Source organism: Salvelinus alpinus, chromosome 9 (genome assembly GCF_045679555.1).
Source record: "Salvelinus alpinus chromosome 9, SLU_Salpinus.1, whole genome shotgun sequence".
Lineage (NCBI taxonomy): Eukaryota > Metazoa > Chordata > Actinopteri > Salmoniformes > Salmonidae > Salvelinus > Salvelinus alpinus.
In genome coordinates this window covers 20130115-20146630 of record NC_092094.1, presented here as the reverse complement: position 1 = coordinate 20146630, position 16516 = coordinate 20130115, and the positions used below count along the sequence as shown (strand labels likewise).

The 16516-nt window shown below is 41.3% G+C and overlaps 1 protein-coding gene across 1 annotated transcript in view; it reads left to right on the top strand.

The window, feature by feature from the left end:
* Positions 1-14645, top strand: part of LOC139584482 (protein O-mannosyl-transferase TMTC2-like) — a 159482-nt gene extending 144837 nt beyond the window's left edge. Inside the window, exon 12 of the mRNA XM_071416398.1 lies at positions 11384-14645. Within this exon, the coding sequence (XP_071272499.1) occupies positions 11384-11563 (180 nt within the window). The 3' untranslated portion in view covers positions 11564-14645. The remainder of the gene's footprint in view (positions 1-11383) is intronic.
* The last annotated feature ends 1871 nt before the right edge of the window (positions 14646-16516 follow it).

The window sequence follows — 16516 nt, the reverse complement described above, 5'->3', positions numbered from 1 at the left end:
TTGCCATTTGGCTTGCTTACAGTGGAGGCTAGGTAATGATTGAGGATGTTCATCCATCTTCCCCAGTATTACCCTTTGTTCTCTCGGACAATGTTCCTGTCTATCTTCATTTGTGATTGCATGCTATGCTTCAACTCCTGTATAGCTTGATTGCTTGACTTAGCTTGACTTTCAAGCACTGGCATTTTCATAATATATTAAGTCCACTTGTCCGTTCACTTTACTTAGGACTGGACGATTGGCTTAACTCAAGGGCTTTGGTGCCTTCCTATGCTTTCTATTTACAGTGGCATAAAGTAGGTTTATGGCCAGTCATTGCTCCCTCCTTATCATACTCCCATGGCTTTAAGCAGCTGTTTCTTCTGAGGTCCGGCTAATATACTCTACATCTGGTGATGCTTCCATTACAACTACATGCCAGAGGAAAGGTTTGGAGGGTGTGGAGGGTCGCTGGGGCGGGGATCTTTTGAAGCTCGACTGGAGGACTAAAAGGAAAAGCAGGAAGAGAACGAAGAGCAGTAGAATCCCTACCCAGGAGTCCTTGCACACCATTATCTCTCATGTGTAAGTGTGAGGCTGAGGATATAAAGGCCTAGCCTGTGATGGTATTTCATTGTGTTCAGTCCAAGGAGTCAGAGGTGTTCTCCTCCAGGGGTCTCAGCTTTTACTTCCCCTGATTCTTTCTTCCCAGACAGCTGGTTTCAATTAGTCTTCCTCAAGACAGTTTGATTAAATCAATCCCTAAAACACGTTTACACACTGTCGCACCCCCCTTCTCTCTCCCTCTCGCGCTCTCTCGTTCTTGCTCTCACTCTTTCATTCTCTCTCTCTGTCACACACATATGCACCACACACCCAAATATTATGGTAAAGTACAGAGTTGCAAATCAGACAACCAACTAGGCTTGGGCATTATACAGATTTTCATATCATCATACCTGCCGTCACTCATCCCAGGATTCACGGTATTACCGGCATATCACACAAGGGGTCGCTAAAAACACAAGAAAAGCCCATCAGGCCTCTATTACCAGAATGCTAACCAAATTTGCACAAACTAATAGAGAAATCACACAGACGCTGTTAGCTAAATACTAATGCGCGAAAAAGAACAAAACCCATTGCAAAGACAGGCAAATCCAGCTCATAAAGTTATACAAGCATAGCTAGTAGCTACCGAATGTAATTTTCAGTGAGTGTAGACATTTACAAGCGAAAGTAAACGAGAGAAATTGTGCTAATGGACAAAGTTGTGATGCATGCTTTTCTGAAAGAAGAGCAACATATGTACATGGAGTAGAGGGGAGAAGAACAGAGGAGAAAAAAATGCTAGTAGGAAGCACAGGGGGAAAAATGGCAACTGTACAGATAACTCATCCAGAGCTCTTTGACTTCTGGCAGAAAGCCATTATAATATATCTGATGGCAAACATTGAATAGTGAATTGCATACAAGTGTAACTTCATCACCTTATGAGACTTGTCGATAGATATATCTTATTTACAATGACGGCCTATTCTGGCCAAACCCAGACGACGCTGGGCCAAATGTCCACCGCCTTATGGGACTCCCAATCACAGCCAGCTGTGATACAACATGGATTCAAACCAGGGACTGTAGTGACGCCTCTTGCACCTAGATGCAGTGCCATAGGCCGCTGCGCCACTCAAGAGCCAGTCTATGTGCTTTCTTTTTAAAGGAGTTACATTTCGTTGTGGTCAGTTATGGTTATCATTTTCTGGGTTCTAGTTAAAAAGCTCCATCCTGCAAATTGGTTCCTAAAATCTTATCCTGCGCTTTGACCCATCAATTGCAGGGTCAAATACAGGGTAATTTATTACTTAAGCCAGTAAAAAAAGTACCATGACCGTTTAACCATGAAATCTGGCTTCTCATGTGATTTAAACGTATAGAAATGTTTTTACTTCTTCTGCTAGAGGATATTGCTTTAGCTACAAAAGTACCAGTCCCGCAGTCTGTGGTTACCGAAGCACTTCTAAGATGAAATCACAAGTTATTATTTTTTCTGGCAATTAAACGCTTTAACACATTGGAGAAAGCGGGAGTGGGAATTCCTGGTCAGGCCAGCCTTTACTTTGGCCCCGGCCACTGTAGCCAATGTGTTTTCTTACATCTGTTTAGGGATACGCGGGGCTCTCTAAGGGACAATGAGATTATTCCACAGGCAAGTTAGATTTTTTTTTCAATTTAATTCCCCCTATGAGAGAAGAGGCGATATTGGACATATTGTTCCCATCGAAATGCTCATGCATGGAGCATCACTCATCTAACCTTGACAATGGAAAAACAGAGATGATGAGTGTCTGAGACCAGAGCCCAGAGCAGAGCAAAACACAGCTGAACACGACTTCTACTGCAGGTAACACAGCTCAGATTACTGTGGACAAAGCAAGACAAATGGCCAGACAATGGGAGAGGGTCTGTGGTTTTATGTCCACAACTCCAGGACCTCATTCAGACTAGATGACCAAAAATGCCTTAAGTGTAGTTCACTGTCACCGTGACATAAGAAGTATTTTAGGTTGCATACCTTCAGACTAACGCTTCTAGGGCCAAGGGTTATGGGGCCAGACATATAGGTAACTGCCACAATAGAAGAAACATTTGAGTAATTGAGGGATTCTAAGTATTCAAAGCAGGTGCTTCCACACAGTTGTGGTTCCTGAGTTAATTAAGCATTCATTTTCCCATCAAATTGTATTAGTCACATGCGCCGAATACAGTGAAATGCTTACTTACAAGCCCCTAACCAACAATGCAGTTAAAAAAAATATGGATAAGAGTAAGAAATAAAAGTAAGAAGTAATTAAAGAGCAGCAGTAAAATAACAATAGCGAGACTATATACAGGGGGGTACCGGTGCAGTGTCAATGTGTGGGGGCACCGGTTAGTTGAGGTAGTATGTCTATGTACAGTGGTTCCTCCATTAATAGTTGCGAGCTTTCGCCACGGGACTTAGAGGTCATTTGTGGTTTAGTACGGTACCCTGTGTCACCTCTTATTGCTCCAGGCCAGCACAAGGGGGAGTTAGAGCACTGATTATGCCTTTGGGTCCTACTGTTTCTCTAACTGACAAAGAATGGGCGACAAACCTAAATAGAATCTGATAATTGTGCATGACTTCAGTATTACTTACTAAAACTGTTGTTACACTAAGGTTTTTATTATTTGATTTTGTTAGGATTATTTTGCTCTTACTGTAGTACTGTAGGCCAATCCCGACTGGTCACATTGTACAGCGCCTGAGTGGCGCAATGGTCTAAGGCACTGCTTAGCAGTGCAAGCTGTGTTGCTACAGATGCTGGTTCAATACCTGTGCTGGACTTCATGGGGAAACCCATGAGATGACTGTAGGTTTTTGGGTTTTGTCCCTCTAAAAACAGAAATAAATCATTCTAAATAACAAACTGGCTTTATTTATAAATTAGTAACAATATCTCACCCCATGTTCAAGAATGGCCTTTTTCTCACTTATTTTACGTTATTTGAAAATCAGCATTGCACTAGCATTGCACTAATAATGGCGCTGACTAGGGAAAAGTTCCCGATGTTCTGTTCTTAGTGCCAGTCTGCACGTTCAAACTAAAACAATGTTACTAATAATGGCATCTTTAAAAATAATGAGCCACCAATGATGATCCATTGCAAGAAGCCACCAATGATCATCCATGGCAAGAAGCCTCCAGTGATGATCCATGGAAAGAAGCCTCCAGTGATGATCCATGGAAAGAAGCCTCCAGTGATGATCCATGGCACGAAGCCTCCAGTGATGATCCATGGCACGAAGCCTCCAGTGATGATCCATGGCAAGAAGCCTCCAGTGACGATCCATGGCACGGAGCCTCCAACGACGTTCTCCAGTCCGGAGCCTCCAGCGAGGGCCTCCAGTCCGGAGCCTCCAGCGACGGTCCCCAGTCCGGAGCCTCCAGCGACGGTCCCCAGTCCGGAACCTCCAGCGACAGTCCCCAGTCCGGGGCTCGCAGCGAGGGTGCCCAGTCCGGGGCCCGCAGCTAGGGTCCCCAGTCCGGGGCCGGCTACGAGGGTCCCCAGTCCGGGGTCGGCGACGAGGGTCCCCGCACCAGAGGTGCCACCAAAGTGGGGTGAGCCAGAGGAGAGCGTGATCACACAGTCTTCCAGAACAGCTGGTGCTCTCATGCATGTTTCGGTGTTATTTGCCTCGAAGCGGGCATAGAAGTAGTTTAGCTCGTCTGGTAGGCTCGTGTCACTGGGCAGCTCTCGGCTGTGCTTTCCTTTGTAGTCTGTAATGGTTTGCAAGCCCTGCCAGATCCGAAGATCGTCATAGCCGGTGTTGTACGATTCGATCTTAGTCCTGTATTGATGCTTTGCCTGTTTGATTGTTCGCCGGAGGGCATAGCAGGATTTCTTATAAGCTTCCGGGTCAGTGTCCCACTCCTTGAAAGCGGCAGCTCTAGCCTTTAGCTTAGTGCGGATGTTGCCTGTAATCCATGGCTTCTGGTTGGGGTATGTACGTACGGTCACTGTGGGGACGACATCATCGATGCACTTATTGATGAAGCCAATGAATGAAGTGGTGTACTCCTCAATGCCATCGAAGGAATCCCGGAAAATATTACAGTCTGTGCTCTCAAAACAGTCCTGTAGCTTAGCATCTGCTTCATCTGACCACTTTTTTATTGATCTAGCCACTGGTGCTTCCTGCTTTAATTTTTGCTTTTAAAGCAGGAATCAGAAGGATAGAATTATGGTCAGATTTACCAAAATAAGGGCGAGGAAGAGCTGTGTATGCGTCTCTGTGTGTGGAGTAAAGGTGGTCCAGGTTGCTCATTTAACATGCTGATATAAATTTGGTAAAACGGATTTACATTTTCCCTGCATTAAAGTCCCTGGCCACTAGGAGCGCCTCCTCTGGGTGAGTGTTTTCTTGTTTGCTTATGGCAGAATACAGCTCATTCAATGCTGTCTTAGTGCTTAGTGTGGTGGTATGTAAAACAGATACGAAAAATACAGCTGAAAACTCTCTAGGTAGCTAGTGTGGTCTACAGTTTATCATGAGATACTCTACCTCAGGCGAGAGCAATAGCTTGAGACTTCCTTAGATATCGTGCACCAGCTGTTATTTACAAAAATACATAGTCCGCCGCCCCTTGTCTTACCAGACGCCGCTGTTCTATCCTGCCGGTGCAGCGTATTACCAGCCAGCTGTATGTTGATTAGTGTCGTTGTTCAGCCATGACTCCTTGAAGCATAAGATATTACAGTTTTGAATGTCCCGTTGGTAGTTTAATCTTGCGCGTAGGTCATCTATTTTATTGTCCAAAGATTGCACATTTGCTAGCAGAATGGAAGGAAGTGGGGGTTTATTCGATCGCCTTTGAATTCTCAGAAGGCAGCCCTCCCTTTGGCCCCTTTTTCTCCACCTCTTCACGCAAATCATGGGGATCTGGGTCTTTTCCCGAGAAAGCAGTATATCGTCAGACTCATTAAAGGAAAAAAAGGATTCTGCCAGTCCGTGGTGAGTAATCGCAGTCCTGATGTCCAGAAGTAATTTTCGGTCATAAGAGACAATAGCGGCAACATTATTTTTAAGTTTCAAAATGCAAATAAACGAACAAAAGAACACAATCGGTTGGGGTCCTGTAAATCGTCTGCCTTCTTCTCCGGCGCCATCATGCTTAGGGCCATGTATAAAAACAAATGCCCAGTTGCCCATTTATTTTGCCTACCATGGTTAGAAGATGTGCACTCAGTGACTTTGAAAGAGGGCTCTCAAAGGAGGATAGGGGGTTTAACTTGTTATGGATAGGGGGCAGCATTTTCACGTTTGGATGAAAAGCGTGCCCAGAGTAAACTGCCTGCTACTCAGTCACAGTTGCTAATATATGCATATTATTAGTATATTTATATAGAAAACACTCTGAAGTTTCTAAAACTGTTTGAATGATGTCTGTGAGTATAACAGAACTCATATGGCATGCAAAAACCTGAGAAAAAATCCATCCAGGAAGTGGGAAATCTGAGGTTGGTGGTTGTTCAACTCATTCCCTATTGAAGATGCAGTGGGATATGGGTCATGTTGCACTTCCTAAGGCTTCCACTAGATGTCAACAGTCTTTAGAACCTTGTCTGATGCTTCTACTGTGAAGTGGGGCCGAATGAGAGGGGAATGAGTCAGAGGTCTGGCAGAATGCTTTGAGCTCGTCACGCTCGTTCACGTGAGAGCGAGCTCTGTTCCATTTGCTTTTCTACAGACAAAGGAATTTTCCGGTTGGAACATTATTGAAGATTTATGTTAAAAACATCCTAAAGATTGATTCTATACTTCGTTTGACATGTTTCTACGGACTGTAATATGACTTTTCGTCTGAATTTTTGCCTGGACCTGCCCGCGCGTCGTGAGTTTAGATTGTGTACTGAACGCAGGAACAACAAGGAGGAATTTGGACATAAATTATGGACTTTATGGAACAAATCAATCATTTATTGTGGAACTGGGATTCCTGGGAGTGCATTCTGACGAAGATCATCAAAGGTAAGTGAATATTTATAATGCTATTTCTGACTTATGTTGACTCCAACATTGCGGATATCTTCTTGGTTTGTGTTGGTCTCTGAGCGCTGTACTCAGATTATTGCATGGTTTGCTTTTTCCGTAAAGTTTTTTTGAAATCTGACACAGCGGTTGCATTAAGGAGAAGTATATCTTTAAATCTGTGAATAACACTTGTATCTTTTATTAATGTTTATTATGAGTATTTCTGTGATTTGATGTGGCTCTGTGCAAATTCACGGGATGCTTTGGAGGCAAAGCCAAAAGTAAACTGAGGTTTTTGGATATAAATATGAACTTGATCGAACAAAACATACATGTATTGTGTAACATGTTGTCCTGGGAGTGTCACCTGGTGAAGAATATCAAAGGTTAGTGATTAATTTGATCAATATTTCTGCTTTTTGTGACTCCTCTCTTTGGTTGGAAAATCGCTGTATGCTTTCTGTGACTAGTTGCTGACCTAACATAATGATATGTTCTGCTTTCGCCGAAAAGCTTTTTTGAAATCGGACACTGTGTTTGGATTAACGAGAATTTATCTTTAAATTGTATTTTAAAAATAAAATTATTTTCGTTTTGTAAATATTTAAGACTAACTTATTTATTGCCACTCGTTTTGAAGCTGACTGCAGCTCTTTGTTAAGTGTTGCAGTGATTTCACTCTCTGTAGTAGCTGATGTGTATAATGTTGAGTGACGCAGGTCATTAGTAAAGATTGAAAAAAGGGGCCTAGATAGCTACTGTCATGGAAATTCTAACCAGAAAAGAAGAGAGACTGTAGATTCTTCAAACAACAACTTTTATTAAAGAATTGCAATTCTGGAGCGGTTAACAATCTCTCAAAAGGTTTTTATTATGAAAGTACAACCCCCCTTTGGGTGGTGTGACAACCAAACAGAACAATAGCCGTGAGGAAGCACTGGTTGGTGACCCCAATGTACAGCCAAAGGACTATGAGAAGCTGCGGTTGGCCTGTGGTGAGGTCTTGTTGATAAATGTCACGCCATTTCTAAATGCTCATTGTCTCGACACTGTTTCTAAAAGGAACCGAAACCATTTGTCTTGCTCGTCTCTCAGAGCTTAGTCCAGTCTACTGCTAAATTTGACCTTAAGTCCAGAACCATGAGTCAGTCACTTAGACAAAGGGGAGTGTTCTAGCAGAGGGAGCAAGTCACATTAGTACATTGTGACTTTAGTTAAATGCATAGATACACTGGATAAACGTTATAACAGCAATTTTGCCACCATCCTGCCCTTGGGAATGCCTGATTCTGCCTGGATTATGTTGGAGAGGCTACCATTAAAGAAACCCTCTGTGTTCTGTTAGAAAGGTAACTCTCAATCCACAGTATAGCAGTAAAGCCATAACATATAGATTTTTCCAGCAGCATATTATGGTTGATAATGTCAAAAGCCGCACTGAAGTCTAACAAAACAGCTCCCACAATCTTTTTATGATCAATTTCTCTCAGCCAATCATCGGTCATTTGTCTGAGTGCCATGCATGTTGAATGCCCTTCCCTAAAAAAATTGCTTTTATGTACTGTAAAATAACATTGTATCCGGTCAAACCATTTTTTCTCTCCAAAAGTTTACTAAGGGTTGGTAACAGGCTGATTGGTTGGCTATTTCAGCCAGTAAAAGGTGCTTTATTTTCTTGAGTAGCGGAATGACTTTTCCTTCCTTCCAGGCCTGAGGACACACACTTTACTGTAGGCTTAGATTGAAGAGATGGCAAATAGGAGTGGCAATATCGTCCGCTATCATCCTCAGTCATTTTCCATCTAAGTTGTCAGATCCAGGTGACTTGTCATTGTTGATAGGCAACAATAATTTTTTCACCTCTTCCACACTCTGAATTCGAGATTATGGAATTCAAAATTACAATAGTTGGATGTGTAGGTTTGGCATTTGTTGCTGGCATGTCATGCCTAAATTTGCTAATCTTGCCAATGAAAAAATCCTTAAAGTAGTTGACAATATCAGTGGGTTTTGTGATGAATGAGTTATCTGATTCAATGAATGAGGGAGTTGAGTTTGCCTTTTTTCCCAATAATTTATGGTGCTCCAAAGCATTTTACTATCATTCTTTATATAATTTATCTTGGTTTCATAGTGTAGTTTCTTCTTCGTTTTGTACTGTTTTGTCGCATGATTTCTCAATTTGCAGTAGGTTTGCCAATCAGTTATGCAGCCAGACTTATTTGCCATTCTTTTTGCCTCATCCTTCTCAACCATAACATTTTTCAATTTCTCATCAATCCACAGAGATTTAACAGTTTTTACAGTCATTTTCTTTTTCAGTCAGTTTCATAAATATGTCAACTGCGGTGTCTGGTTGCTCCTCATTACACACCACAGACCAGTAAATATTCTTTACATCAACTCACATTCGCATACTTTGATTCATGGACGGTCTATATCCAGGTTGCAATACGGTTTATACAGACCAACATCACATGCACACTAGCACTCAGTGCACAAAGGGAGCAACGTGAGCAGCGACGATGTCATGAATATAAAATATATTTGTGTGTGTGTGTGTGTGTGTGTGTGTGTGTGTGACTCAGTCACCAGATCTCAACCCAATTGGGACATTTTGGAGCAGCACCTGAGACAGCGTCTACAAAACACCAAATTATGGAATTTCTCGTGGAAGAATGGTGACGCATTCCAGACACTTGTAGAATCTATACCAAGGCGCATTGAAGCTGTTCTGGTGTCTCGTGGTGGCCCAACGCCCTATTCGGACATTTTCTGTTTGGTGTTTCCTTTATTTTGCCGGTTACAGTGCCTGTATCTATTATTAGCTAGCACACAACATGATTTGGAATTACTAGTCCAGTTTCTATTTGTTCCACACAGTTGATGTTGTTTCATCAATTACAACATGCAAGGTGAAAAATATTTTTGTTTTAAGGACATGAATTGAGTCTAGAGATTTAAGTTCTTCATGTCAACTTTTAATATATCACCAAGACGCTGTTGTTTATACTAATGTGCATAGTGGGGTCCGTTTAGAAATGTGTAAACCTTTGCCAAGCAGCATTTCCCATTCCGTTCATAGACACGTTTCCCCTGCCATGCTACAGTATTGGCAGCAGAATTACTCCACAGTGGTTTATGGTCTGAGGGGAAGAAATTAAGTATTTTATAAACTTTTGGTGAAATTTGTGAAAATGTCAAACCATGATGACATAAACACATGGCGTTTCATGAGGCAAATACCTATGTGTGATAATTACTTATAAGTCACAAAAACAGCAGAATTATATTCTATGACTTTACAAACTGTTATTAGTCATTTTATTGAGGCAGATTACACTTGACAAATAGCAAATCAGAAAAAACTATCAGAAAATAATCAATGCATGTGCAGTTCAGCAACTCACCCAGTATGTGTCATTATTTAGTTAGAATTATTTTGATCTCTCTCATGACATGCTCTCAAGTGAACTTTACATTCAAAACAGTAATTAGTCAACCATAACATAAAGCCATGTGTTATTACTCTGTAACAGTAGCGTAACTACACAAGTACAATGAATTATGTTCCAAATGAATATGAGACGTGAGACGCTTCCTTGGTCTCACGTCTCTCTGGATTGTTTTGCTCTTGTTTTGCTCTGGATTGTTTTGATTTAGATTGGGATCTGAACACTACTCTCCTACGATCCCGGGTGACACATCCCTTGAACTGACTCTGGTATTTTACCTCATGGCATCAGCAGGAAAATGCATTAAAAGACATTAATCCATGTGTCTCACTTCAAAGAGCTGGGTTCAGATGTGGAGCCCCAAACAGAGGGACATGGAGAAGTCCTGACACCACCCCCTGAGAAGGGCACTATGGCCTGGGCGGTCTAGATGTCTGGTCCAATAGCATATCACTACTGTCACAGTATGCTGTGTAACTTTGGAGATTGGTCCTGTTAACTGAGACAGATTTAGTTTAAGGTCTGAAAAATGACTACTTAATCCTATTGGCTGACTGAATTAACCTACAGTATCATGACATTTGTCCTCTGTTTTGGCAATCAGACATTATTGTAATAGGTCAACTGAAAGCATGTTGAGTAGGCCTGTACGATAAAGAGGATTGAGTATTCTGTATTGAGGTAGAGCTTGGTTTCAGGCAATAAAATGGCTCCATTCTAGTCAAACAACCCCCCAGCAATTTCTATGTGATTAAAACTGTTCTGCTACTTTATTTCAACTTTAATCGTTGTCCTATCAATATTTTCTCAGGACTTGTTAGTGGACTGTCATGCCGTCTCTTTCGAGAAGTGCTTTCCTTATTAAATAATGTATCCGACCAAGTCTAGATTCATAAACTAAGTAGATATGACATAACTTGCATTATTTATATCCAAACATCTTTTTATGGCTGTCAGCCTTGGGATGTTGTAACATTATATATGATCTATGCAATTAATTCCACAGTCAAAACAGAGGCTGTTAGTGGGAGGTTAATAAAATGTTTTAATGAGCTAACAGCTCTGGGGGGTCTGACTGAGTTGTACTGTAGGAGACTGTTACTCTCCTGCCACTTCTGCTACTGCTTCAATAGGTCTAACTGTGCTCTCAGCACTCTACTCCACCCCCAACCACATACTCACTCCCCTTCATATCCATCTCTGACTGTTAGTGTCTGCGATTACTGAAGAGAACATTGAGAGTGACATTTGAACAAAGATTTTCTATACTGCTAGAAGAAATGGTGCTATAAAGAACCAAAGATAACCATTATTTTAAGCAGTGTTGCCTTCTGTGAGATGTGATTCTGAGAATGACTGAACTGAACTGAACTGTCCTGCTCTTGTGTTCCAGTACCCAGCAGCCCTGATGAACCTAGGGGCCATTCTCCATCTCAACGGGAAGCTGCAGGAGGCGGAGACCAACTACCTGCGAGCTCTGCAGCTGAAGCCAGACGACACCATCACCCAGTCCAACCTGCGCAAGTTGTGGAACATCATGGAGAAACAGGGCCTCAGGACCATGGGGCTGTGAGTTCGCTCTCCAGCCAGCCAGCCAGCCATCTGTGCAGCAGGCCTGGGGAAGAAGTGACCTGCTGCACCCTCAGAGGATGGGGGGAGGAGAGACTGGGAAGGTGAGGAAGGGGGAGGACAGCAGAACGCTCCTCGTGACTGTCTGTTGTGAGGAGCGCTACATTTATGATGATAACTTTCTGGAACTTTGTCCAAAAAGGGTGCTCTCCCAGGATCTGTGATTCTTGACCAGAGCACTTAACTTGAAGTGGGCCATAGGTACAAACTTGATATTTTGTGGTTAATTAGGTTTTGAATTAGTTATAGATGCTTAAAAATTATTTTAGGACAATGTTTGTCCTGGGACAGTGCAAGATTAAAAGTGTGTGCGAGTGACAGGAAAAAAAGACTTCCCAAGGCGCTGCCCTCTGAAGCAGGAGCAGTGGAGCAGAAGTTACTTTTACTCACCGTCTAATTACGTTTTTCGTCTGAAGTCAGTTCATTGGCTTCTGTGCATATCAGTGGAACTCGTGGCATGGTATTGGACTTTACAGCTTTGTCAGTTATGGTTTGTTCTCAAATTTAACACACCCACTGGGTACAGACATCAGTTCAACGTCTAGTTTTGATTCACATTTGGTTGAGTTGTCAACTAACATGAATTCAATGTGAAATCAACAACAACAAAATCACCATGTTATTGGATTTAAGTAAAATGCTGAGTGAAAATAAGACAATTGCCTTACGTTAACTATTTTCAAATCCAATCTGTTATCCATGTTGATTCAACGTCATCACATAGAATTTGGAGGTGGAAATGACATGGAAACCGTTTTTTGCCCAATAGGCAACTAGTGGAGGTCAGGGTTGATTAATTATTGATTCTGATTGCCTATGAGATTTCACTGATTTGACATGTTGTTGGACATTGAGACCTACAGCACCATGCCTGCAAACGATATGTAGCAGATTGTTGAGCATCACTGAGTGATAAAAAGGGAACCCACTAATAGACTTATAAATAACACTTCCACAAGATAAAACAATGTGATACCTTATAAATGGGACACCTGCCCTCATGTAACAGTCATGGAGAGCTCAGAGTATTTCCCACCCTTAAAGATATAGATCCATAGAATATTGTTGCCAAAAAACAGTGGTAGTTGTGAAATAAAATGCCAATACATTTGTCAGAGGGAAAGGTGAAATGACTTTGAACTGAAGGAAATGTCTGTCATTATTTGCAAACTCTATTATACCTTTCTAATTGAAGGTGTGAAACTATTCCATGTAAATGTAGCAGAGAATTTCACATTCCTTCACTAAGCTTGTTGTTTCATAGAGAGACATCACATGGCTCCTGTGTAGGCTACTCATGTGTCCTTGGATATTTGTCTTAGAGGAAAGTAATGTGTTATGAAAGGAAATGGCCAACTAACTTCCGATGGTACTAACATTAGCCCCTATAAGTTGGCATGCTAGCTGGAGGTTTGGACATTACCAGAGAACTGAGGACTTCCCCTTCCTTCGTGATTCATACTGATGACCTGTCTTCAGACATGATTAGAGGACAGTCGGAAGCCATTACTGATGACTGAAATCTCCTAACCAAAATAGCTGTCTAATTGATGCACTCCTTTACATAACAATGCACAGCTTTAGTTTGTCTGAGGGAATCTTTTTATGTAATATTGCTTTGAAAACGTAAATGTTATTTTATTTGTATGTATACATGAAGTTTAATATATACAGTTAAAAGCCACATACATTATAATGGAGACAATAGTCTGACTTGCAAGGGAAGGTCAATGCCCAGCAGGTTCAGTATCTGTAAGATGTGAAGTATTTTCCATAATATCAAAACATAATGTTCTCTCACTCTTCTCGGTCTTAAACATCCATTTTGTATATATTATGTGTAATTAACATCTACTTGGTGCTTGTCATTAAAACATTTACCACCGTTTATCAACTGTATCTTACATTTGGAAGGAAGAAAAAGTATTTTGGAGATGATCCCGCTATGACATTTCTGTTTATTGTAAAGAAGCCCACAGCCACCGGGCGGTTTAATATTTGTAAGTTATTTCTTTGTGTTATCTTGGCATATAAACCAGCTGGTACTGTGTTATCTTTTTAAATGTATGTTGAAGGAAGTTGGTAAGATAAATATAGATTAATTTCCCTTCAAGAAATGTGATATACCTGTACACATTTGTCTGGAAGACTTTGCCTTGCAATATGACTGAAAAAAAATATTATACAGCTATTTGATTCCTAACACCATTTTCTGACAGGTGTATCTTGATTATGCTAAGATATTGCATTTGATTAAAAAAAAATAAGTTCATCATAGACAATAAATTCAATGGCTACCAAAAAGTCAAAAGTATTAAAGCATTGCCATTTCTTTTGCTGTCCACTTAACTTCAGTCACCCCATACATCCAAGATCATATCCAGTGCTTTATGAAGTTAGTAGTCTGATAGTTGCCTTGTTCTTTCTTGAACAAAAAAAATGTATGAGCCCTGTTCCACTCTGTACGTAACCTCTGTTCTCATGTCTGTCTGCCAGTATTGGAGTCACAGCATGGCAATGTGTCTGGCTCTAGCTGGATGGTCTTACTGGTTGTTACAGTGCTGACGATTGTGATGGTCTTGACCATACAGCACAACACTGTACAACACTGTGTTGTATATAGCTATGGTCACCATGTCTATTTGTCTGTTATAGTGAAATGTTGAACTAGGTTATCACAATAAACTATTCTACCTTCACACCTTCCACCCCACTCCCACAACCCCCCATCACAAGTTGTGCTAATTTCTCTTGTGTATAAATTGTTTATGAACAAATTATAGTATGAATGAAGATGGAAATAAGTGTTTCATTCTGTCTCTCTGCTCAGGGATTTCAAGCGGTGGGTTGTATTGCTGAATCATACTCACAGAGCACTCGGAGAGTTTACTAAATTAAAGTTGTATTTTTTTAAAGTTGTTGTATTTGTATAAATGATCAAGATTTGTAGCCTTTCCTTAAACGATGCGCCAGAATAAACTTTCCCAATGTTGCTTTTTTTCCACAATAAAGTAATGGTGTTCTGCTTTCATTGTCTGTCTGAGTATTTTAGGGGGACAGTTTTGGAAAGTTTATTTTACATTTACAGTACTTTAGCATGTCACACTTAGCCTCAAAAACAACATTCCCATGACGTCCTTCTATATACTGATATACAGTGCATTCGTAAAGTAAAATAATTTTTCCATGTTTTCTTCAGCTTTATTATAAAATTGATTAAATAGTTTTTTCCCCACATCAATCAATCTACACACAATACCCCATAATGACAAAGCAAAAATACGTTTTTGCAAATGTTTGCAAATGTATTAAATATAAAAAACTGAAAATATCACATCTATATAACTATTCAGACCCTTTACTCACTACTTTGTTGAAGCACCTTTGGCAGTGATTACAGCCTCGAGTCTTCTTGGGTTTGACGCTACATGCTTGGCAGTGATGTATTTGAGGAGTTTCTCCCATTCTTCTCTGCAGATCCTCCCAAGCTCTGCTGGGTTGGATGGGGAGCTTTGCTGCACAGCTATTTTCAGATCTCTCCAGAGATGTTCGATCGGGTTCAAGTCCGGGCTCTGGCTGGGCCACTCAAGCACATTGAGACCAAAGCCACTCCTGCGTTGTCTTGGCTGTGTGCAACAGGGTCGTTGTCCTGTTGGAAGGTAACCTTCACCCCATTCTGAGGTCCTGAGCCCTCTGGAGTAGGTTTTTGCCTCGATCCTTACAAGTGTCCCAGTCCCTGCCTCTGAAAAACTTCACCACAGCATGATGCTGCCACCAACATGCTTCACCGTAGAGATGGTCCCAGGTTTCCTCCAGATGTGGCGCTTAGCATTCAGGTCAAAGAGTTCAATCTTGGTTTCATCAGACCAGAGAATCTTGTTTCTCATGGTCTGGGATTCTTTAAGTGCCTTTTGGCAAACTCCAAGCGGGCTGTCATGTGCCTTTTACTGAAGAGTGGCTTCCATCTGGCCACTCTACCATAAAGGCCTGATCGGGTTCTTGGTCACCTCCCTGAACAAGGCCCTTCTCCCCCGATTGCTCAGTTTGGCCGTGCGGCCAGCTCTAGGAAGAGTCTTGGTGGTTCCAAACTTCTTCCATTTAAGAATGATGGTGCCCACTGTGTTCTTGGAGACCTTCAATGCTGCAGCTATTTTTTGATACCCTTCCCCAGATCTGTGCCTCGACACAATGCTGTCTCTGAGCTCTACGAACAATTCCTTCAACCTCATGGCTTGGTTTTTGCACTGTCAACTGTGGGACCTTATATAGACAGGTGTGTGCCTTACCAAATAATGTCCAATCAATTGCATTTACCACAGGTTGGTAAATCAAGTTGTAGAAACATCTCAATCAAGTTGTCGAAACATCTCAAGAATGGTCAATGGAAACAGGACGCACCTGAGCTCAATTCCGAGTCTCATAGCAAAGGGTCTGAATACTTATGTAAATAAGGTTTTTCTGTTTTTTATTTGTAATACATTTGCAAACATTTCTAAAAACCTGTTTTCGCTTTGTCATTATGGGGTATTGTGTAGATTGCTGAGGATTTTTATTTATTTAATCAATTTTAGAATAAGGCTGTAATGTAACAAAATTTGGAAAAAGTCAAGGGGTCTGAATACTTTCCGAAGGCACTGTATACAGTCCGTAGGCATAAGGCATATTTACCTCCTATTCATAAAGGGTTTCAGACATAATGGGGTGGTCTTGCAGGCTATGGAAAAAGGTTTTACAAGGCATTTGAAGTTCCCCTGCAAATTTGCTAAAATGTGTCACACAATCAGCTCAAACTGATCTCCTGCTTTCATCTTTGTACAACACAAAGGGGAAGTAAACATTCCCATATGGAAGGGAAGGGTGGGTAACACAGTGTCTACATGTGGCCTACCTGTCTTGC